The 25,185-nt window shown below is 44.2% G+C and overlaps 1 protein-coding gene across 2 annotated transcripts in view; it reads left to right on the top strand.

Moving 5' to 3' along the window:
• UNK (unk zinc finger) overlaps positions 1-25,185 on the top strand; it is a 106,760-nt gene that overhangs the window by 63,600 nt on the left and 17,975 nt on the right. For both annotated transcript variants that reach the window (XM_077459684.1, XM_077459686.1), the window contains 7 exons: positions 1,728-1,775; positions 7,101-7,286; positions 7,475-7,540; positions 15,055-15,229; positions 17,578-17,679; positions 21,940-22,128; positions 22,273-22,454. In XM_077459684.1, the coding sequence (XP_077315810.1) occupies positions 1,728-1,775; positions 7,101-7,286; positions 7,475-7,540; positions 15,055-15,229; positions 17,578-17,679; positions 21,940-22,128; positions 22,273-22,454 (948 nt within the window). The remainder of the gene's footprint in view (positions 1-1,727; positions 1,776-7,100; positions 7,287-7,474; positions 7,541-15,054; positions 15,230-17,577; positions 17,680-21,939; positions 22,129-22,272; positions 22,455-25,185) is intronic.

A 25,185-nucleotide genomic window follows, 5' to 3' on the forward strand; every position in this document is an offset into this window, starting at 1 on the left:
ACTGACCTGTAAAATCCCTTTCTTGGAGTACATCAAAGGACCCAAGTTCCTCTCCTGGATTTACCAAATTTTGTTTGCTTAAGAAACTGAAGTAATGTTGAAAGTCTGTTTGTGTGTGTGTGGTGGGGAGTGGGGGGGGGGGGGGGGGGGGGGTTAGCTAGTAGTAGTGTCAAGCTTTGCTATTTGCCAAAGTCCAATCACTTGAATTTGGAGCATAACCCAATAGCCCAAGAATGAACTCTCCTGTGTCATGTGATGTATTCCAAGAAAGAAATGTTATAGCTAAGTCAAAAAATCCCCTTTTCCTTACCTGATCTTCTGTTCTTAAAAGCTCCCTCCAGGCAGTAAGACCTGTCCCCACAGGCTCTTCTCTCCAATGCTCTGATGGTCAGATGCCCTCATCAAAACCAAATCCGAGCCATATCCTTTCATTGGACATGAGCTCACCGAGAGACAGTCCACTGCTGCAGCATGGGGAAGTAGAGGAGAGCAGCAGCTTTTTGGAAAGCAGAGGATCTGATAATTACAAGTTCTTTTAGCGGTTCCCTAGGCCTCAACAAGCATTTAACCTTGTAGTGCAGAAGCAGCCCCACTGCAAGAGAGGAATTTTTCTTTCCCAGGGATGAGCTTAAGGCTGGGTTCACACTATTGATGCATGTGGCTCACAGCAGGGGCCCGGTGCATTCCCGTTCACAATTTCAGGCCTGATTTCAGCCCAAAGTTTTGGGCTGAATTTGGATCTGAAACAGACCAAAAGACTCAAAGGACCCCTCTGCAAATTCGCACTGGAGCAGCAGCGGAGATGTGTGAACCGGCTTCTTAGCGAGCTGGTCACAATCTCCTACCATGCAAATTGGATGCGAGTAAACCAGCATCCAATTCGCATCGGTGTGAACTAAGCCTTAAAAGGGACATTTTTTGTGTTTAATTTACCTTGCCTGGCTAAAATATTAGGTCATTATTGGTGTATAGCATTCACACTGAAAAAAAAACCCACAATGTGTAAATTGGCATGCATTTCATTTGTAATTCAAACTATAAAAATATAGAGAGAAGCATCAGACCAAAATTGAATAAAAGAGTCCAAGATGATTTTATTTGTTGATAAGAATATCCACCTCGTTTTGGGACATCACTCCCCCTTCATCAGGAAACCAGTGACTTCACAGATCTATATTAGAACAAGTAATGAACTTTCTTCGTGGAGAAATAACCCGACAGCAGCTGCTGGGTAGCAATTGCTGGGCAGCAATTGCTTTCAGGTTGTTCCTTCATGAGGGAATTTCATACTGGTCTTAGTATAGATCTGTGAAGACACTGGTTTCCCTGATTCCATCCAAGTTTTATCCTGTGCTGAGCCCTGATGAAAGGTGAGTGGTGTTGCCCCCGAAATGCATTGGCTGTTTTTTTAATGACTTTTTTTTTTTTTTTTTTTTATCAACAATTAAAATCTTGAACTGTTATATGATTTTGGTCTGGCGCTTTTCTGTATTTTTATGGTTTGAGTTACTGTTGGGTGTCGAGAGGAGCCGTCTGACCATATCTGCTGAGCTTGGTTGCAGTTTTTCTTTCATCTGACTACAGTTGCAAGTCTAAAGGTTCCCAGCACCTCTTTTAATATGCTGTTCTGGAGCGCATTTCACTTGGGTTTGTTTTATAGATGACCCTATGCTTCCTCATAGTGGATAGAGTTTGTAATTTTAATTATAATTCTTCTATCTTGGCAGGTATGGGGTAAAATGAGCCACCTTCCCACCAGTCCAACACCAGCGGCAGTAAGTAGGACTGTATTTATTCCTTACAGTGTGAAATTGTGTAATCTGTGATGAGGCTATACTTAAGAAAGTCAAGTCTTTATTGTATTCTACTTATCTACTTTTTTTTATTGTTGGTCATAGAGTAGTTTTATATATATATAATATAAAATATATAGCGTTATATAGTGGCAACATTTTGAGCACCATTTTACAAAGTAAAGGGAGATAGGACATTTACAAAAGTACAAGAGGATTAGGGGGCCTTAAACGGGAACTTTACTATGAAGATTGATTACACTGTCTGCCTCCGCCTCCACTTCCTCAATAATGATACCCGTGTAGTGGGTTTATTTATTATGTTAAGTTATTCTCTAGCAGCCTTGGCCTAGGCCAGAATGGTGTGTCCTGCTCCCACTGCATCCTGGAATATCCCCATCACTTATCCCAGGAGGTTACAAAACGGCCAGGAGCAAAGCAGATACTTTATTGGGGCTCAGGCTGCCTGAACCCAGTAGAGGAAGCTGGCTGTTAAGTACCAAGATGGCAGCAGGGGACACAAGCTGTAACACCCAGATGGCAAATGGCTGCAGTACAAAATGATAGATCTACTGGGCAAGTTGAGTATGTTTTTATTCAGAGAAAGCAGCACAGCTGGTAGGAAGGGGTTGGAGGCAGGAGATTGAATTAAGTTCCTCCTTAATGAGGGTTTCTTACTGTTGGCAGACCATTGCTTTTAACAATTTTACAATTGATTATATGTGCGTTAACGTATTTCATCATTGTTATTTACCTGTAAATGTCCCCCTTGTTTAGACATCTTGGATGCGATGACAGTAGCCCCAGCAGACTCACAGCTGTCAGTCAACAGACACTATAGCATTAGCTTTTCTGCTCCTCCCTTGACAGCAACACATAGGTTTTGGTATGGGCGTAGGGGTAGGACAAAGGAAGTAGGCCAGCACAGACAGTAAATATATACTGCTAGAAGAGGAAAAGGCTTTGGCATGGTAGGAATGAGGGATAACTCTTATGCCTCGTACACACAGTCAGACTTTCCAACAACAAAACCATGGAATTTTGGCTGAAGGGTGTTGGCCCAAACTTGTCCTGCATACACACAGTCACACAAATGTTGGCCAACAATTACAAACATAGTGGCGAACTATGAAACAAAAAAGAGCATAAAGCTCACAGAATAGGAAAGAGTCTGTAGGAAAATTTCCTAAAATTTAGTGGGAACAGTAGGGACTATTGCGGTATCAGATAATATTCAAAAAGTAAGAATTAGAATTAAAATTTAATAACGTTTTATTATAAATAACTACACAAAGGTAGTAAAAAAGAAACATATAAACATAGATCAAGACAAACAACAATATAATCAATCCATTAGGACAGTGTTGTACAAAGGGTGGTTGAAAAGCCCCCAATAAAAAGTTTTTTTTTTTTTTACACAAATGTAGAGTTGACGTATGGTTCGTCTGGTTTCGCGGCACTGAAACCGCCGCTTCCTCAGGAAACGTCACCTACAAGTCTAATGTATACAAAGAAATTATATAATATTTCAATAAGTACAATTTTAATACAATAATCTGAAAATGTATGACAATAAACACCTAAATATGGTACAACCAGAAATAATATTGATAAAGGAGTCTGACTCACCCGGGGACTTTTTATACCCTTCAACACAGGAGCGACCAACTTCGAGACACCCAAAATTTGGGTGCCCCCCCCTGGGGGCGGGCACAGGGGGTGAAATATGTGGAAAGACACACTTTACACTACGAGTGGAAATAAAGTTAAAAATAATGAGATGGTCCATTTAAGGTAGCTTAACAGAAAGATTTTTTTATGTAGCCCATGGACAGAGATGTTTAATATCCAAAGATTAAGATGTTAGAAAATAGCTAAGAGTAGATAAGTGAAGTCTATCATACCAAACAGAGCACCCAGTGGTCCATGGTCCATATAATTAAGTGATGAATACTAAAGGCAAGGAGGGTGAGCTGATAAACAGAACCTACCCCAATTTTGCCAAGATAACTGTAACATTAGGTATGGAATATCACACTTCACTACGCTTTGTATGGCCAGACATATCTTCAGTACAGAGCCCCAGCAAACTTCAAAAGAATTGCTCTAAGAATAAGGTTAAGAGGTAATAAGTGAAATAAGGCCATAAGTACAGCCAAAAAGGGGTTGATATAACGGGGGTAAGGAAGGTTTAGAAGAGGGGAAGGGGGGAGTTCAACAGCAGTCTTACCTTCAGGACAGTAACCAAGTACATGTGTGTCTTTTTCACCATAGGCGCCACTCTGAGAATGATATTCAAACAGCGGCGCCTTATACACTCCCAACCCGGAAGTAATCAGAGCGTCAGTGTGCGCTCCCTCTCGTCATCCCCAGGTACTGCGCAGGCGCGAGGTCCGCGCGTGCGCAGAAGTACGTTCCCCATGAAGAGATGACGAGGAGGGGGAACTAAGAGACATGGCAGGGCGGGCGCTCTTAGTTCCCCCTTGATGAGCGCTGATTCTCGATTTTCTTTTCCCCGTTTTCATTAGGGCCCCTTTCACACTGGGGCGTTTTTCAGGCGCTACAGTGCTAAAAATAGCACATGTATAGCACCTGAAAAGAACAGCCCCTTTCACTCCACTGTGAAAGCCTGGAGCGGTGCCCTGGCAGGACGGTGAAAAAAGTCCTTCTAGCCGCATCTTTGGAGCTGTGAAGGAGAGGTGTAATCACCGCTCCTAAACTGCTCCTACCCATTGAAATCAATGGGGTAGCGTGGCTATAACCCTTATTCGGCTGCTAGCGGGGGTTAAAACCGCCCCGCTAGCGACCAAATACGTCGCTAAAACGTTGGTAGAGCGGCGCCACTTTACCGCCGACACCGCTCCCTCCCCAGTGTGAAAGGGGCCTTCGCACTTTTCAGTTCATGCTTTTCAGTTTGTTTCTGAACGGTCGTTCATCAACCAGACATGTTATGGAATCGGATGAGATAACATGTTATTTATTATTGGCCTTGGAGTTATTGCTTTGACATTTATTTTTTTGGGCTGAATAATGATTTGGTATATTTTCTATGTTTTTGGATGCATAGAATGCACTTTTTGGTTAAGTTCTATTGGCAGATAGCATGTCTAATTTTAATTGTTTTCTTTTTTTAATGCACAATAAAAAAACATTGTGGAGAATAATACTTGGCTATGTGTTTTACGTCAAATGACAGTTTGAGAGTAGGCTGTTACATTTTATAAAATGCAATGTAAAATTGACAAGGGACACTAACGTAGTTGTATCTTTGTTCTTAAAACTACGGGATAATGGTGTTCTGGTAACTTGCACAAAAACAAAAAAAAACAAAACATAATAATATTATTCTTGATATCACTAGAAAAAAAAGCCTTTCAAAATGTGTTTGCAATAACTCCATCAGTATCACCAGCAAAGCAGCTTCATTATTATCCCATTAAAGAAGAAGAGAATGTGCGCTGCATTTCCAGATTTCATAATTTGCCACGTCACGAATGTTAATTCTCCATTACAAATGCTAGTTTACAAGACCGACCGCTTCTGCTTCCGAGCATGCATGTTTGTACTTTGGACCTTTGTCTGACGGACTTGTGTACACACAATCGGAAAATCCAACAACACACATTTGTTGGTGGAAAATTTGAAGACATGCTAGCCAACATTTGTTGGCAAAAAGTCCGACAACAATTGTCCGATGGAGCATACACAATTGGATTTTCCGCCAACAGCCTGACATCCAACATTTCCCATCAGAAAATCCGATCGTGTGTACGGGGCTTTAGGGCACTTTCACACTGAGGTGGTGGCAGCAGTAGCGATAAAACTGGCGGCGCTTTACCGATGTTTAAGCGGCACTTTGCCGCCGCTAGCGGTGCATTTTTAACCCCCCAAGGGGGTTTAGAAGTGTCCGCATGGCGCGGCTGCCGATTCGATTTGCAGGTGTTTCGGCGTTACTGCCCATTGATTTAAATGGCCGGTTTAGGAGCTGTGTATACACCACTCCCGCACCGCTCCAAAGATGCTGCTCTAGTCCTGCAAGCGCACCGCTTCAGTGTGAAAGCACTCAGGCTTTCACACTGGAGTGACAGGAGAGGCGCTTTACAGGCACTTTGCAGGCGCTGGAGTGGTTGAATTCCCTAGCAATTGCAGAGGCGTGTTTCAAGTGAATAAAAAATCCTTATGGAAAGGAAAACGCAGCAAATATATTTTTTTAAGTTGGTGACAGGTTCTCTTAAAGCAGTCTTAACAAAGACAATAATGATGGTCCTTGCTGTTTGCATAACAAGTTAATAATGCCAGCTGTCATTCTCTATGTTCACATGTTGCTGTGCAATTGAACTAGCTAGAAAATTTGACTCCTACAGAAAGAATTAAAGTGTTTCTAAAGGTGAAATTTTTGACCTTAATGCATTCCCTGCATTAGTGTAAAATGTTTCTCAGTAAGTGTATCACCCCCTCACCTCCCTATATACTCTCTTGAGTCCTATATTGATCCAGTGTTGTGCCTGTCTGCAGCCAGTGCTGCTCTCTCTCCCTCTTCACATAGGTACAGAGGCAGCAGCAGTAGCTATTGGCTCCCACTGCTGTCAATAAAATTCTGTGTGGGGGGGGGGGGGGGGCAAGCCGCGCTGTGTGTGTCTATAGACGAACACAGCCCAGAATGGACGCAAGCCCACAGGTGCATCTAGATAGGAGGTTGGCGCACAACAAAGAGGAGGAGCTAGTGTGCCAGTGGGGGACCCCAGAAGAGAAGGATTGAGGCCGAACAGTTCAGTAACAGAGCAGGTAAGTGTAATATCATTTTAAAGCACAGCCATCTTCCTAAATGTCATAGCCCTGTCCTTTTCTGGAAGTGTCCAATTATAGTCTGTGCTGGTCAAGCTCCTCTGCCCCTCTTCTCTCTAGATAGCTGAGGCTGCTGAACTTATGTCCAGAAACCGTTTTAGAATGTTTGGTTGTCTACACTAGAGAGGCTTTTACAGGTATATAACATGGATAACAAATGTTCACTGTTCATATGGGAAGATTTTTTGTTAAAATGTGTGGTCTGATGATAGGGTCTCTTTAATGGGTCACTGACCCAAAACAACTATGCAGTCCAACAGCTCCATCCTGACGCTTGGTTACTGACTCACTAAGTCGTTAAAGCAAGGATACGAATGGCAACCCTAGAGCTGGCCAGCACTTTGAACAACAAGTCAGTAATGGCTACTCCAGTTTTACGCGCTTGACAGGTTCCCATAAGTTGCTGTAACATCGTTCTCATTTTGAATAGCAGGTTAAAAAAGCCTTGCTGTTGTCTGACAGATACTATGTGCCAGCATAGGAAGCCCAACTCATCGTTGCGGCTCTCCCTCGGGATCCCTTGGGAAGCCACAGAACCTGGATAGCCTTGGTTTTCATGGTGACCTCTCAGGCAGCTACAAAAAAGCCCCAGGGTGTGAGCGGGAAGACTCCACGGGGACGGATTATCTAAAGAGCTTTAAAAGCCAGGTCAGTATATTTGGTAACTGTCTTTGTCATTATGGGACCCTGTCTGTTGTCCCTGCACTCCCTCTTCTGTTGTGTATTGTGCCTGCAGTGGCCCATTTATGTGCAGTAGCTGTTCTAGAACTGTGTGCCTCAGCAGTATTAAACTGATAGCTCTGTTGCCTCACATTCTCACTATTTGTTTTGCCAAGGCAAAGTTAAAAACGCATCCGATGGAGCACAGAGGTCAAGATCAATCCCTTCTACAGTCAAAGCAGGTAAGCCAGGAAATTGGGTTTCTTTTCTAATAATTGTAGTAGTCTATGTGTATATAAGTAAGATGCCTCAGGAATGTTTTTTAATGAACTGCTTAACCAGATTGTATTATATAGAGATACGTATTAATGATGTAATTAAATTAACACATTGTGCACCTCCTGTTATAATAGTACTGCTTTTTAGCCTATTTACAAAAAACCATGGTAAGGGCTGTGAACAAATATGGTATGCTAATGACAAAATCATTGAAAAGGGTCACATAGAATGCATCTAGCTTTAGAGAGGGAAGTAAGTCTGTCTTAGTAGCCTTTAAATGAAACCTCTTATTAAAAGTTATGGAGTTGTTTCTTGTACGTCACTGAATTCCTTATCACAGGATGCTCTTTGACATGTTGTGATATCTTTTACTGGCCTCTAGGTGGCACTGTGTACTGATCACTGTGCTAATAGCAACATATAAAATTGTAGACCGGGGTTTATTAACCAGGGTTCCTCCGGAGGTTGCTAGCGGTTCCTTGAGCAGTGAGAAATTTCTGCCTAGTTAAGTCAAAGGAGAGTTCCACCCAAAAGTGGAACTTCAGCTTTATTTGCTTCCTCCTGTTTTTGACAGGTCCCCCTTCCCAACTTCCGGAGACAATGTTGTGGCCCCCCTCCTCCTACCTACGCCATCAGGCCAGTTCGAAAGAGCAGCACGCTTCGCGCATGCGCAGTGGGGAACCACTTGTGAAGCCGAAAGGCTTCACTGCCGGTTTCCCTTAGTAGAGATGGCAACAGCAGCACCCGACAGCCAATCTGAAGAACGGCTGGGGTGCCAATATTGCGGGCTCCCTGGACAGGTAAGTGTCCATATATTTAAAGTCGACTGCTACAGTATTTGTAGCTGCTGACTTTTAATTTTTTTTTTCCCCAGGCTGGAACACCTCTTTTAAGTTCCCATTGAAACCATTGATCGTTTTAACTATCTGTAAGGGGGGAATTCCTCTCAATGACCACAAGTGTAAGGAGCATTCTTCCCGCTAACCATCACACTGATGTATCATGAGTTATAGGAGGGTCCCTGATAATAGAAAGTTATTTCAAGGGCCTCTGTGTTGAGAAGGCTGTTGTAGACTGTAACTCAAACAACAAGGTCCACATTGATGAACTATATTGCAAACTTAATCTATTTGCGTCAGTGGGTAAAGTAAACCTGTACTTAGGGAAATATGGAGATTAACATCACTGGTCTGTTTTTAAAATGCTAGTTGCCTGGCTGATACGTTACTCTAATGGCTTTCACTTTTCCTGGTAATGTCAAATTGACACTTTGCCCCAGCACCTCAGCCCCCCTTAGACCACTGAAACTCGCCTCTCCAGTGTTCCCCTGCCAATATGTCTTCCATTAGAGCTGAGGCAAAGTATCTGGTGCTCCTAGGTATGGGGAAGCTTGTGACCTTCTCCCATAATGCAATGCCCTGGCTTAGTGTCGAAACGCTAGTCCCTAGTGCTGTCACCTGACAATGGCTGACACCAAGTATTTTGATAGCAGCTTCAATGGAGAAAAGAGTGGCAAGGAAAAACTGAAGATAAAAGTATCAGTGGGTTGATTGGCAGTGGGGCACATTACACAGACACTATACATTTGCTCTGTGTTTTTTTTTTTAAATACTACTAACCCTAAAGAATTTGTAATAAAGAATTTCTGAATTAAGTGACCTCATGAATGCTGCAGGTCATTGACTCAAAGTACTGAAGCCATAAGATCATTAGGACTACCAGGAAGGTAGCACTTTCAAAGGAGGACAGTAATGGTAGCTGCTTGTTGACACGGGTTTCCTTTAAAGCAACCTGTTCTTTGCCCATGCTTGGAAAAGTAGTAGGATTGATTTTGTGGTCCCTTCCCAGCAGTACACACTAACCTTTTTTCTTGATCATACATCACGGGACACAGGAGCTTCATTACACAGTGGGTTATATAGGTACCTCTGGTGATTGGACACTGGCTAACCCCAATTAAGGAGAATTCCTTCCCTATATAATCCCCCCATATGGGAGTTTTTTCGCCAGTGTCTAAGGTAGTTGGTCACGTAAAACATGTGCTATGAAGAAAGCTCTATGCAGGTCCCTGCAGGGGTCTAAGGGCTATGATAACCGGATCCATATCTCCGGCCGATATTTGACTCCCAAGATGATATGGTACCCGGGCCTCGTCATCCGAAGAAACAAGGTTTTGCCTGTAAGTCCTCTCCTTTTGAAAGACTGGGCTCTGGGAAAATCAGACTTGGTTTTCTATTTAAATAGTGGCACGAAAGTTTCTGGCAGAGTCTTTTACAAGGTCCAGGTAAGAGGTTCCTCTGAGAAGGAACCCAAAAAATCCTGAAGGTTGGCACAACTCTGCCCGCCGTGATGGGTGAAGGCTGGAATCTGTCTGTTTCAGCAGTTCCTGCGGCGGGGACAGGTAAGAGAAGTTAATCCTATATAAATCATATATTATGGATTTCTTCCTGTGAGTAGTTGGATGTCTTACCTGGTTTCCGCCACTAGAGGGAGTAAGAGCAGCCTGATGCATACTTACATGTCTTTCAGTACACACGCTCAGTGAAGTCAGTCCGGATGGCTCACATCTTCCGCTGCAGACTCTGCCACCATAAGGTAAAAAAGAGGTCCCACGTAGTCTGGGGGTCCCGCGCAGCCCTGTAGGTAATCCTCTTCCCCCCCCTCGGACACCAGCAGTCGTCATGCGCGCGCTGGGCGCGCTCCCATACTAAAGGAAGGGGGGGGGGGTGTGGTTGCAGGCCATGCACACCAGCGCAGGCGCCAAAGCGGCAATTTTAAAAAGCCCAGAACGCTAGGGGGCTGTATGTGGAGGACACAGAGCTGTGGGCAGTAAGCATCCTAAGGGGTTGGATCCAGGCAAACCTAAGACACCTACTCAGCATCAGGTTGTGCAGTTTAAGCATATATGTTTATTGTGAGACTTGTAGCACAACAGTGATTGCACTTTTGTACTAGTACCTCTGCTTTGTAGCTTAGGACTATGTCTCCTCGTAAGAGGGTCTCAGGGGGAGGTAACAAGGGCACTGGTAAATCACCGCCTAGGTCTAGGGGTCCTAAAGATGCCTGTAGATTACCATCCCCCCCCCTGCAAGACTGGAGCCAGCCTCTCAGGATGAGTCAGTGCCCCTGTCAGGTTTTGCAGCCTCTCCTAATATTTCAGCCTCAGCGTATGTCACTGAAGACTCCCTTAAGGCTACATTGGAGGGTTTTGAAGGGAGAATTATGAATTTTATTTCAGCTTCCCTGAAAAATAGCAGAAAAAGGGGATAGATCCCCTCCCTCTGCTGAAATTCCTCTTTTAGATGATGGGATAGGGATCAAGAGCAGTCGGATGAATCAGAGGAAGAGGAGAGAATCCCCTCCTCCCAGGCACTTAGAAAGCAGGATTATGCAGAAATTCCTCAAATTCTGTGTTTTATGATTGATGCGATTTTGGATTCTGTCCAACAAGCATCTCGTTTGTCTCTCCTGTTGGTACACATGCGAAGGGCCCTATGGCTAAAAAAATTGGGCAGCTGAGCTGTCGTGTAAAAAATATTTGACTGTGTTCCCGTTTAAAGGGGAACGCTTATTTGGGGAGGAATTGGATAAATTCGTCCAAAAGATTACAGGGCGGAAATCTACTCTCCTACCAATCAAAAAGAACAAACGTCCATCATTTAGGCGTTCTCTTTCTCCCGGAGCATCTAGCTCTAAGCAGTGGCGATGGCCTTCCCAACCTCCCTCCCACTACACTGCAGTGTGCATGAGCATCATGGGAAATGTAGTTTCAAAACATCTGGGGTGCCAAGGTTTGCCATCACTGCTCTAGAGGAAAGGCCCAAGGTCACGCCCAGGGGCAGAAAAAGACTTGGGGGCGAAAGCCTGCCAAGCAGAGCCCAAAAGCTTCTTTTGTGAAGGGGCGCCCCCACTCGGCCGAGTGGCGGCAAGGCTCCTACAGTTTGCAGAAGCCTGGCGGGAAGAGATTCGGGACAAGTGGGTAACCTCCTCAATAACTCTGGGCTACAAGCTAGAGTTCCAGGAGATTCCACCTTCTCGCTTCCTAAGGTCAAGGATCCAGTAAAGCAAAAACCGCTACTTCTGGCCTTAGATCACTTGCTATCCCAGGGGGTGATAGTGGAAGTGGACCCAAAAGAACAGGGTTCAGGTTTTTACTCAAATCTCTTCACCGTTCCAAAGCCAAATGGAGATGTCGGACCTATCCTGGATCTAAAGGATCTGAACCAGTTTTTGCACATTCGGTCTTTCCGAATGCAGTCAATACACTCTGTGGTCTCTTCCCTGCAAGGGGGAGAGTTTATGACATCAATCAATATCAAGGATGCATATCTTCATGTGCCAATTTTTCCTGCACACCAAAAGTATCTAAGGTTCGTGGTAGAGCAGCGCCATTTTCAATTTGTGGCCCTGCTGTTCGGTCTCACTACAGCTCCTCGAGTCTTCACAAAGATTCTAGACCCTCTCTTGGCAAACCTAAGAGCTCAGGGTATAACCGTGATAGCTTATCTAGACGATTTGCTACTCATAGAGCAAACAGTAGCGCTCTTGAACCACAGTGTTATCAAAACATTAGAACACCTGAAACACCTAGGTTGGATTATAAACCTAGAAAAGTCGTCCCTGCAGCCTGCTACCAGGTTTGAGCATCTGGGCATGATCATCGACACGGCTCAGGGCAGGGTGTTTCTACCAAGGCCAAAGGCCATGGCTATAGGGGCTCTGGTGCGCCTAATTCGGCAGAAGGACTTCCCCCATTCGGCTGTGTATGAGACTGTTAGGGAAAATGGTCGCCTCCTTCGAGGCCGTTCCATTCACCCAGTTTCACTCAAGGCCTTTGCAGAGATGCATCCTTGCGACTTGGAACAAGAAGCCCCAGGCCTTGGACCTTCCTATGTGTCTATCCCCGGGGACACGCAAGAGTCTCGTTTGGTGGTTACAGACCAAGAATCTGCTGAAAGGCAAAACTTTTCTTCCCCTTCCATGGAAGATTGTAACTACAGATGCCAGCCTGACAGGCTGCGGAGCAGTGTTGGAAGAAGTATGCACGCAGGGGAAATGGTCTGCGACCCGAAAAGCTACTGCCCATAAATATTCTGGAAATTCAGGCAGTTTATATGGCCCTCATGAACTGGTCCTACAGACTACAGGATCTCCCTGTTCGAATACAGTCCGACAATGCCACAGCTGTGGCCTATATCAATCACCAGGGTGGCACCAGGAGTCTGGTTGCACAAAGAGAGGTGAATCGCATACTTGCTTGGGCAGAGAGACATGTTCCATGCCTTTCTACAATCTTCATTCCAGGAGTGGAAAATTGGCAAGCGGACTTTCTAAGCCACCAACAGTTATGCCCAGGAGAATGGGCTCTACACCCCGACATATTTCAGACCATATGTCACAAATGGGGCACTCCAGACGTAGATCTGTTTGCGTCCAGATTCAACAGGAAGCTGGACAAGTTTGTGTCAAGGACAAGAGATGTATTTGTTCAGGGGTCAGATGCTCTGACAATTCCCTGGGATCGGTACAATCAAATTTATGCCTTCCCACCATACCCGCTTCTGTCACGGTTCCTGGGAAGAGTCAAGAGGGAAACAAAGTCGGTTCTATCGGTAGCCCCGGCTTGGCCCAGGCGACCTTGGTACGCAGAGATAATGAAGTTGGCAGTAGGCAGGCCTTGGATCCTTCCTCTCCGGTCAGATCTGCTCTCGCAGGGACCAATTTACCATCCTGCTTTACACAGTCTGAATTTAACGGTTTGGCTGCTTAGACCCACATTCTGAGAGACCGTGGACTCTCGGAGCCAGTCCTTTCTACTCTGGTCAATGTCAGAAAGCCAGCCTCCAGGCTTATTTACTACAAAATCTGAAAGGCATATTTTTCCTGGTGTGAACCCAGGGGATGGCATCCTAGAAAGTATGTCATTAGCAGGATCTTGGCTTTCCTCCAGTCAGGCCTAGAAATAAATTTGCCCATAAGCACTATCAAGGTGCAGATGTCAGCCTTGTCAGTATTTTTCCAGAAGCCACTTGCATCACATTCCCTGGTGCGGGCTTTCATTCAGGGGGCTATGTGGATAAGGCCGCCAGTCAAACCTCCGGTATGCCCATGGGATCTGAATTTGGTTCTCTCGGCATTGCAGGGACAACCATTTGAACCATTGCATCAGGCTTCATTAGTTCTTTTGACTAAAAAATTGGTTTTCTTGATAGCCATATCCTCGGCTAGAAGAGTGTCAGAGCTAGCAACTCTCTTGAGCAAGGAACCTTATCTAATTATTCATAAGGACCGGGTAGTGATGCCTCCTAATAGGTCCTTTCTACCTAAGGTGGTTTCAGGATTCCATTTAAATCGAGATGTAATCCTACCATCCTTTTTTCCGGACCCACAGTCCGCAGAAAAAGAGTCTTTGCACACTTTGGATGTGGTAAGGGCAATCAGTATCTATCTCCAGGCAACTGCTCAGATAAGAAAAACTGATTGTTTATTTATTTTGCCAGAAGGCCCTAAGAAGGGCCAAGCGGCATCAAAATCCACTCTCTCAAGATGGATTAGACAAGTTATTCTTCAGGCCTATAGTGTAAAGGGGAAGAGTCCTCCTTTTCAAGTGAAGGCACACTCAGCTAGGGCTGTAAGTGCTTCTTGGGCAGTGCATCACCAGGCCTCCCTGGCTCAGATCTGTAAGGCTGCGACTTGGTCATCAGTCCACACATTCACCAGATTTTATCAGGTGGATGTCAGAGGGCAAGAGGATACCGCCTTTGGGCGCAGTGTACTGCAGGCTGAAGTTTAGATCCTCTGGTCCATGACGGTCTATATTTATGATCTGTGTCTCCCTCCCCTCAATCTGAGCATTGCTTTGGGGCATCCCACTATGTAATGAAGCTCCTGTGTCCCGTGATATATGATCAAGAAAATAGGATTTTTATATACAGCTTACCTGTAAAATCCTTTTCTTGAGAGTACATCACGGGACACAGAGCTCCCGCCCTTCTTGGGTTTTACGTGGTTTCTTATTGCTTTGCTACAAAACTGAGGTGCCTCCCATATGGGAGGGGTTATATAGGGGAGGATTTCTCCTTAATTGGGGTTAGCCAGTGTCCAATCACCAGAGGTGCCTATATAACCCACTATGTAATAAAGCTCCTGTGTCCCATGATGTACTCTCAAGAAAAGGATTTTACAGGTAAGCTGTATATAAAATCCTATTATTGAATTCTGCCACCACTCTATTCAGTCAGTTCTTTTTTGCTTCCATGGCAGCGTTAAGGAAGGTGAGTATATGCTGCGGGAGTAGGGGGCACTAAAGTAAACCTGTTGTTTTCCTTTTGTGGGCAAAGCATAGGTTTTCTTTAAGATAATCTGTATCGTTAATGTGTATTTAATAGGCTTTTTCATGCAAAATGTTCTTAAAATAAAATATGCTGTGTGTCATAGTCTGTAACACAGCCTTGCCATGTTGTTATCATCATTACAGGATGCATTAGGAATAATGCCAATGGGGAGTCCACTGACCTCAAGCATTTCCTCTAGTATTACTTCTAGTCTAGCTGCGACACCCCCCAGCCCTGCAGCCATAAGTGGTACTCCTGGTATGAATGCCAATGCTCTGCCCTTCTACCCAACCAGTGACACAGTAGAATCTGTCATAGGTAAGATATATGTTGCTCTTTCAAAAACTGTGACTAATTAAAAGGTGAACAACCTCTCCCCCCATCACCATTACCAATGAACAGCATTACTGTTCTGATTTGAACCTCTGCTAAGCAGCTGTCTAAAGCGATGGATAGACCGTCTAAGTAGTCCAGGAAAGCCTCTGCTTGGACATGTTTTTTTTTGGCTATCTTCAGACACTTATTGCTTTTCTTTTTTTGTTTCCATGGTCAGTGTCACAAACTGATTCGAACTGCTAATGGGCAGGCTGAATGTACCAAGTTGATCGATCAACTTGGGTACAACCAGCCTGCCAGATTCTCTTATGATTATCGCTAGCGGTTGTTATAGCCACTACCGATAATCATCTTTATAAATAGCAAAGTTAATTTCAGGAGTGAAAAGGAGTAAGTCTGTCCAATCGTCTATTATTAAAATAAACAGGTTTGCTTTATAGGCAAAGTTAGAATCCTGTCTTCTTCACACTGCATAACCTTACCAAATACTTGAGCACCAGAAACAACCTAATATACCGTATCTCACAAAAGTGAGTACACCCCTCACATTTATCACTCTCACTCGCTCTAGCTGGTTACTGAAAGTTCATCATGGCACCTCATGGCAAAGAACTCTCTGAGTATCTGAAAAAAAGAATCGTTGCTCTACATAAAGATGGCCTAGACTATAAGATTGCCAAGACCCAAAATATTGACACTTTGGGCCCAATTTGGACATTTTCACTTCTTTGGTCGACCATGGCGAGGCCTGTTCTGAGTGGAACCTGTCCTGATAAACCGCTGTATGGTCCTGGCCACTGTGCTGCAGCTCAGTTTCAGGGTCTTGGCAATCTTCTTATAGCCTATGCCATCTTTATGTAGCGCAACAATTCTTTTTTTTTCAGATCCTCAGAGAGTTCTTTGCCATGAGGTTCCATGTTGATCTTCCAGTGACCAGCATGAGAGAGTGAGAGCAATAACACCAAATTTAACACACTTGCTCCCCATTCACACCTGAAACATTGTAACACCAACGAGTCACATGACATCGGAGAGTGAAAATAGATAATTGGGTCCAATTCTGACATTTTTACTTAGGGGTGTACTCACTTTTGTTGCCAGTGGTTTAGACATTAATGGCTGTGTGAGTTATTTTGAGGGGACAGCAAATTTACACTGTTATACAAGCTGTACACTCACTACTTTACACTGTAGCAAAATGTCATTTCTTCAGTGTTGTCACATGAAAAGATGAAAAGAATAAAATATTTACAAAAATGTGAGGGGTGTACTCACTTTTGTGAGATACCGTATGTGCGAGAATGTGTGAAATACAACTGTCAGTCACCAGGCCATAGCCCCTAGGGTGGGGAGTGTATATAGCCCTGTATAAGTTACCACTTTCTCACAAAGTCAAAAGCTACACGTGTTTTAGGGGTCTCCTACAATAAATCGGGGCATTGAGGGAGAGTGGGGAAATTTATCAAAGCATGCCTTTTGTACTTCTTGCAAGGTGCACCTTTTCCTTTGCCTGCTATGGTCAAAGTACCTGCTTCATTTAAATGATCTGAAATAAAGATATAAATTATCTTTTGGAATCAGTCTTGTACCATTGTATTTTTAATAAATATTTATGTTCAGTTTATCTCCTTATTTTTTTTTTCTTTCTAACGCTAGCTATACAGACATAGGTTTCTCCATCAACACTAAGTCCCCTTTCACACGGACGATCAGTTCAGGTCCGCCTGTCAGTTTTTCAGGTGGACCTGAACGGATGCTCCATAGAGGTCTATGGAGCGTCTGATGTCAGCAGTGACATGTCCGCTGACATCCGATCCGAAAAAGTGTGAAGGAGGAAAAATCTATTTTTCCATCCATCATCGGATCGGGTGACGACGGACACTGCGGTCCGTCGTCACAGCGCCGATCTCCCATAGGGGAGAGCGGAGCTGTGACAGGTCCATCCCTGCACAGTGTGCAGAGACAGACTTGTCATCTTCCTGCTCAGCAGAGATCGCTCCGGCGATCCCCGCTGAGCAAGTGGATATCCATGGGGCGGATCAGCACTGATCCGCCCCGTGTGAAAGGACCCTAAAGAGTGTGGATGGAGGAATCTCTCCTGCTGACTATTGTTTTCAGACAACCGCAGCACCTATGGCCATCTAAATACCTGAACGGTGACTGCAGCTGGTGCCGACAGGGCCACCTATGGCTTGAATTGCGGCTTATTTACCAGGTCAAAAATTGGCTGTGTATGACCAGCTCAAGGGATACATTCTCTTGTCATACATTTTTAAACCACCATCTATATTTTTCAGGAAACAGTTTCCTTAATACTTTTTTTCTTTCAGAATCTGCCCTGGATGACCTTGATTTAAATGATTTTGGTGTTGCTGCTTTAGAGAAGTCATTTGATAATACCACAGTTGCCACATCTGGAGGTATAATGATAGGTAATTGATCACGTTTTCCTTTTTTTTTAATTATCCTCATTGCTGACTTTATCTCAGCTGCTTATATTTTCTATTATAATTACTCAAACCCTAAACTTTTTTTTTTGTTTTGGATATTGGTTATAGTGTTTTCTTTATTGCTGTCTGTCTCCAATGGGGCAGATTTTTATTATTATACACGATTTATATCGCGCCAACAGTTTACACAGCACTTTACAATGTATAGGGGGGGATTACAGTACAATACAGTACAATAAAAAAGGTACAGGAGGGCCTTGCTCATAGAGCTTACATTCTAAAGGGAGGAGGTGGTGGTACAAAAGGTAATGGCTGCAGAGAATGATTTGATGGGGGTGGCTTTGATGGGGGTAGATTTCCCTCTCTTCCTGTACTAGTGACTGTGGTCATTGCCAAGACAGGAATTGGTGAAATTTTCCAACAGAGACCACATTAAAATACTCAATACTTAATCATTTAAGACTGGGGAATGGTCACTATCGATCCTTGTCCTTTAAAACTTTAAAAATGAAAGTTTTGATTGTGAATGTGCCTCAAAGCTGAACTCTGGCCACACAAACATTCATTTAAATGAAACCCCAATTCCAAAAATGGTCTTTTTGAAATTGAATTGATGGCAGCAACATGTTTTAGGTGAGTAAGTGGTACTAGCAAGAAACAGCTGGAAGAACATTTTGTACAGTGCCTTGAAAAAGTGTTCATACCCCTTGAAATTGTCCATATTTTTTCATGTTACAACCAAAAATGTAAATGTATTTTATGTCATAGACCAACACAAAGTAATTGTAAAGTGGAAGGAAAATGATAAATGGTTTTCCACATTTTTTTTACAAATAAATATCTGAAAAGTGCGACATGCATTTGTATTCAGCCCCCTTTACTCTGATACCCCTAAGTAAATTCTAGTGGAACCAATTGCCTTCAGAAGTCACCTAATTAGTAAATAGAGTCCATCTGTGTATAAATTTAATCTCAGTATAAATACATCTGTTCTGTGAAGCCCTCAGAGATTTGTTAGAGAACCTTAGTGAACAAACGGCATCATGAAGGCCAAGTAACACACCAGACAGGTCAGGGATAATGTTGTGGAGAACTTTAAAGCAGGGTTAGGTTATAAAAACTTCAAATCTACCAAGACATAGCTGTCAAGCAGCCAAGAGGCCCATGGTGACTCTGAAGGAGCTGCAGAGATACACAGCTCAGGTGGGAGAATCTGCCCACAAGACAACTATTAGTCGTGCACTCCACAAATCTGGCCTTTATGGAAGAGTTTCAAGAAGAAAGCCATTGTTGAAAGAAAGCCATAAGAAGTGCCGTTTGCAGTTTGCGAGAAGCCATGTGGGGGACACAGCAAACATGTGGAAAAAGGTGCTCTCGTCAGATGAGACCAAAATTGAACTTTTTGGCCTAAAAGCAAGGCGCTATGTGGGGTGGAAAACTAACACTGCACATCACCCTGAATACACCGTGAAACATGGTGGTGGCAGCAACATGTTGTGGGGATGCTTTCCTTTAGCATGGACAGGGAAGCTGGTCAGAGTTGATGGTAAGATGGATGGAGCCAAATACAGGGCAATCTTAGAAGAAAACCTGTTGGAGTCTGCAAAAGACTTGAGACTGGGGTGGAGGTTCACCTTCCAGCAGGACAATGACCCTAAACATACAGCCAGAGCTACAATGGAATGGTTTAGATCAAAGCATATTCATATGTTAGAATGGAGGAATCTCTCCTGCTGGCTATTGTATTCAGACAACCGCAGTCAAAGTCCAGACCTAAATCCAATCGAGAATCTGTGGCAAGACTTGAAAATTGCTTTTCATAGACACTTTCCATCCAGTCTGACAGAGCTTGAGCTAGTTTGCAAAGAAGAATGGGCAAATATTTCAATCTCTATCTGGTAGAATCATACCCAAAAAGACTTGCAGCTGTAATTGCAGAGAAAGGTGGCTCTACAAAGTATTGACTCGAGGGCTGAATACAAATGCACACCAAACTTTTCAGATATTAAAAGAGAAGTTTAGGGTGTAGATTTTTCCCCAGTATCACACTTAAATGGATGTATCATACTTAGGTGGATGTAGCATTGGTCCCCCAGCGCCTCTGCACAGAGAACCGAGTGATCGAACATCGACTGGGGTGTCAGTTCAGGCACCTGGCGGATCCAGACTTTGTCATGATGACGTGGTGCCTGGACTAATGAAGTGCTCTCTCTGCTGAAAATGGGTTACAGAGTGCAAAACGAATTGCACTTCTGTGACATAGGAGAAGCCCAGCCAAACGAGCTCCTTTCATTTGTAAAAAAATGTGAAAACTATTTATCATTTTCCTTTCACTTCACAATTATGTGCCACTTTGAGTTGGTCTATCACATAAAATCTCAATAAAATGCATTTATGTTTTTTGTTGTAACATGACAAAAAGTGGAAAATGTCAAGGGGTATGAATACTTTTTCAAGGTGCTGTTACTTATTAGGTGAATTGACAACAAGGCAGTAACATGACTGGGTATAAAAAGAGTATCTTAGAGAGTCAGTGTGTCTCAGAAGTAAAGATGGGCAGAGGTTCACCAATCTGTGAAGAGCTGTGTCTAAAAATTGTCGAACAATTTCAGAATAATGTTTTTCAAAGTAAAAGATTACCAAGACTTTAAATATGTCATCATCTACAGTACATTATCTCAAACAATTCAGAGAATCTGGAGAAATCTCTGCGTGCAAGGGACAAGGCTGAAATGCAATATTGGATGCCCGTGATCTTGGGACCCTTAGACGGCATTAAAAACAGTCATGATTCTGTGATGAGCATCACTGCATGGGCTCAGGAATACTTCCAAAAATCACTGTCTGTGAACACAGTTCGCTGTTCCATCCAAAAATGCAAGATTAAGCTCTATCATGAAAAGAAGCCATTTCTGAACATGATCCAGAAATGCTGCCAACTTCTCTGGGCCAAAGCTCTTTTAAAATGGTCTGTTGCAATGGGGAAAACTGTTCTGTGGTCAGACAAATGGAAATTCAACCTATTTTTTGGCAACCATGAGTGACATGTCCTCCAGACTAGAGAGGAGAGGGACCTTCTGGCTTGTTATCAGCGCTCAGTTCAAAATCTTGCATCTCTGATGGTATAGTGGTGTATTAGTGTGTATGGTATGGGCAGCTTTCATATCTGGAAAGGCACCGTCAATTCTGAAAGATATATCCAGGTTTTAGAGCAGCATATGCTCCGATCCAGACAACATCTTTTTCAGGGAAAGCCTTGCATGTTTCAGCAGGACAATGCTATGACACTGCATCTATGACAACAGCATCTATGACACTGCATCTATGACAACAGCATGGCTTTGTAGTAGAAGAGTCTGGTGCTTAACTGGCCTGCCTGCAGACCAGACCTTTACCAATAAGAAAATATTTGGCGCATCTTGAAATAAAAAATATGGCAAAGAAGAAGCAGGACTGTTGAGCAGTTAGAATCCTATATCAGGCAAGAATGGAACAACATTCCTCTCCCAAAACTCCAGCAACTGGCTTCCTCAGTTCCCAGACATTTTTGTTTGTGTTGTCACACTGTACTGCACATGAAAACTCACTGCAAAGCATAATAATGATTTATTTTTTTATATCTGTCCCTCCGCTTTCCATGATGGCATCCGTGCATTTGATTGACAGCAATGGGAGCCAATGACTCCTGCTGCTCTTGATCTGCCCTGGAAGGAGGGAGACAGCGGCAAGAGCTGCTGCTCCCATGCACATTGCTGGATCAGATTGGGCTCATGTAAGAATAAGTGGGGACGGGGGCGAGGGGTGCATTAAGATGAAAAACCTTAAGGCTTTAGAACCACTTTAAGGCGTTCATTCATGTACTCCTAGTACTGATGATACTTCTTAGTTAGCAGGATTGAACCAAATCAAATTTATTATGCGCTGTTCAAATTTCATCCAGTTCCTGAAATGGCTGAAATGTAATCATTGGGTGGCCCTGTGCACCATCTCTTGCTCAGCAATACTTGGTTGACAAATTGAAGGAGCCGGGTGGAAAATTTACAGCTGAACATTGGAAACATCCAATCAGATTTGTTTAGATAGTCAGTGAGGAAGGCTGCCAAAATAAAACAGCTGCATGAAATCTGTTGGTGTATGGCCAACTGTACTAGCAAATTAGAATAGAGCTTCCAGATTCCATCTGAAATGTCTGTGTTTTTTTTTTTCCAATTAAAATTTTTAATTTGTTCTTTTTAATTGCAGGTGGTAGCCTAATGCAAAGTTCTGCTCCTGTAAACATCCCTGGATCTTTAGGCAGCTCAGCATCCTTCCATTCCACATCTCCATCTCCACCTGTAAGCATCTCCTCACACTTTATGCACCAGACCCCTGGAGCACATAGCCAATCAGAAAACACCTTTCTCAGTACATCAGCCACTCCTGGGTCACTAGGTAAGTGACTGTACAGTAGAAAATGGAAGTAATGGGACATCTATGGTAGGGCTATTCCTTCCTGAATTTTGTTCTTAGTAACTTTTCATATTTTAACATTCATGTTCATTGTTAAGGTTTACCTTGTTTTGTTTTTGTTTATAGGCTTAAATGGTATGAATAACAGTATATGGGAACATTTTGTGTCAGGCAGCTATTCTCCTGGGACGTCACCTGCATTCCCCTCTGGTGCAGGTGGGGCTGAGCTTGTTAGATTACGTCAGGAGCTGGAAGAGGCCAGTAACACTATCAAACAATGGGAGGACTCATGGAAACAAGCTAAACAGGTAAACAGTGATGTACATTGGCATTTGCTTTTAGCCTTTTAACTATGAACACTCTGGGGTGCTTTCAAAGTCATTCAACGGAAGTACAATTTTTCTCTCTGTAGACTGGCCTTTATTTAAAGAACTAGTGGCAAAACGTTTTTTTTTTATTTTAAATAGCGCAAAGGAGGGTTATAACCTCTGTAAGGTTTATTTGTGCCCCCTTTGTCCTATTGGGGAGATTTCACTTCCTTCACTTCCTGTTCCATAGCCAACACAGGGAGTGAGAGGAAATGCCTGCAAATTAAGAGAATACCTTGGGGACCCCCAGGTCACCAGAACTAGTGTCCCCTTTGGAAGATTTCCCCTCTATTACTTTTCTGGGTACAACTCAAAATTTGTGATTTTTGTTTACTTTCACTTTCAATGATAATGGTAAACAGGTCAAACAGAGAGGATGAATCTATCTAATGGGGACACAGACAGCTATAAAAGCTGACAGGTGATCTAATCCTTCTCCACTCTATCCAAAACAAAAAAAAAGTTTTTCATTCATTGATGAACACAGCTCCTTTAAATCTTGACCGTAGGGTTATATCTCCACCTTCAGGAGAGGACTAGGCAGAACAGAACATGTAAAACATGTAAAAACAGCAAAACTGCACAGCACCGCCCAGGGAGCGGTCCCACTGGCTATAACCCCTCACTTTGCTTCCTGTAGCTCAGTTTTTTTCTGCCTAGTGTAGGAGAAGGACCTGGCTCCCTGAGGGGACCATTGGTCCTGGGAATTTTTTTCATTTTTTCTACAATGTAGATCACAGGATCAAAAATCAACAGCCGGGCTGGGTGACAGGCTGGATAATATAGATCCTTGTCGTTTCCCCAGCCTGGCCATTGAGCGTGAGCATACCCTAGCTACATTCTGGGTCGGCCACGACATGCCCCTTTCTGGTCACAAATGACCAGCTACTGCTGTCCGTGTCACAGTGTGCCGTGGCTGACAGCCACCCCCGTACTACTCGGGTGATGGGTCTGTGGTGACTTCCCTCAACAGGATGGAGCAGCTGGGCATTCCCTGGGAATTCAACTAGAGGGTCTCTCACTCTCCCTTTCTTCTCTCCCTGTCCCTCATTCCCTCTTCCCCATGCTGGGGCCACTGTTTGTCAGGGTCCACTCCTTCTTTCCCTGTTTTTTCTGGCCATAGTGAGGTGTTCAGTCTGTTTGCCATGAGGGGAAGCCGCCACGCGGTCCGCGACCATTTTTCTGAGGCCGCGGCCATTTTACTGTAGCCTTAGTCAGTGTATTACTGTCAGCCATTTCCTAGAAGGTTCGGCGGCCATTTTCTCTAAGGTTTTTTTGCTAGAACGGCCGGCGGACATTTTCTTGTAGCCTCAGCATGGTGACTGTATGGTTCTAGAACGGCTCGGTTTTTACTCAGAACACTTTGTGACTGACACAGGGCAGACGGCAGCAGCACAGTGCAGTACTCGGTCAGGGTGGCAAATCCTCCTCAGTCTGCGAGCAGCTAGAAGGGTGGAATTTTGTGTGCGTTTCTTTATGTCCCTGAGTAGTAACAGGCAAGTGAGGGTCAGAATGGCGTCAGAAGCTGGCGCTTCTTCCCCAGACATCCTTGCTATTGCAACCGGTTCACCGGCACAAAATGCGGTGCCTATGGATGCTTTGTCGGCGGTCCTGGAGTTCTTTGTTGCCAGGGTGGAGGCAGCACGCAGGCGCAAGGGGGGTAAAAAATGCCCCCTATCCTCCCCCCAGTCTTCTGGGGAAAGCTCTGATTCAGACTCTGGGCCCCGCCATGACAGGCGGCCCCTGTTGTGACCTGTCAGAGGATGCGGCCCAGGACCGTTCGGAGAGTGAGGATGACTCTGTGTCCAGGTTAGCGCAGGAAAGCGCTAGTAGGAGCACTTATCACAGCGGTGTGGGATAACCTGAAGATACAGTATAGAGCAGAGGCATCTGCAGACCCTTTTGGGTCCCGCAAGCCGGCCCGCACAACTAAGGTATTTCCGTATCTTACTTATTTTGCTATGTTAATTTATAAGGAATGGGGAAGCCCGCAACGGGGCTTTTAAGTCCCGAGAAGAATGGCGGTGCGTTACCCTTTTGAGGAGAGCCTCCTAAAAAAATGGGCATCCCCTCCGGTCATTGGCCCCCCGATATCCAGGTTGAATAAAGTAACCATGATTCCAGTAGAAGGGACTCCTGCCTTCAAGGACCCTGCCAACAGGAGGGCCGAGACGCTTACTGAATAGGCAAAGTTGTTGCACCATGAATTGGAGAAGCAACAGACTTCCCCGGTCTGCGTAGAACTGGCAGATCAGTTAGTGCATGACCTTAAGTATGTCTGTCATATGGCCCTGGATACGGTCCCCCTGCTCTCTAGAGCATTAGTATCAGCAGTGGTGCTACACGCCTGATTTGGCTGAAATGCTGATCTGCGGACCAGGCATCTAAAAAAGCACTGATTTGCCCTTCCAAGGTGAGAGACTATTTGAAGACTCGCTGGATGACATTATTAAAAATGTTACCGGTGGGAAGAGCATGTTGCTCCTACAGTCCAGGAAGGGTAAGGAGCCACACCCTCTTTTTTGGCCACCCGGGTTGGCAGGTAAGCGTTCCCAGTCTGACAAGGCGCCTGCTGAAGAACAAAAGCGCCCCTGGTTTCGCAAGCCAAACAAGTTTGCAAGCAAAAGTGTTACCGCATGAAGGTTTGCCCCCACCTGACTCTCGGGTGGGG

Source organism: Lithobates pipiens, unplaced genomic scaffold (assembly GCF_037356315.1).
Source record: "Lithobates pipiens isolate NorthernLeopardFrog02 unplaced genomic scaffold, aLitPip1_a1.2 Scaffold_28, whole genome shotgun sequence".
Taxonomy (NCBI): domain Eukaryota; kingdom Metazoa; phylum Chordata; class Amphibia; order Anura; family Ranidae; genus Lithobates; species Lithobates pipiens.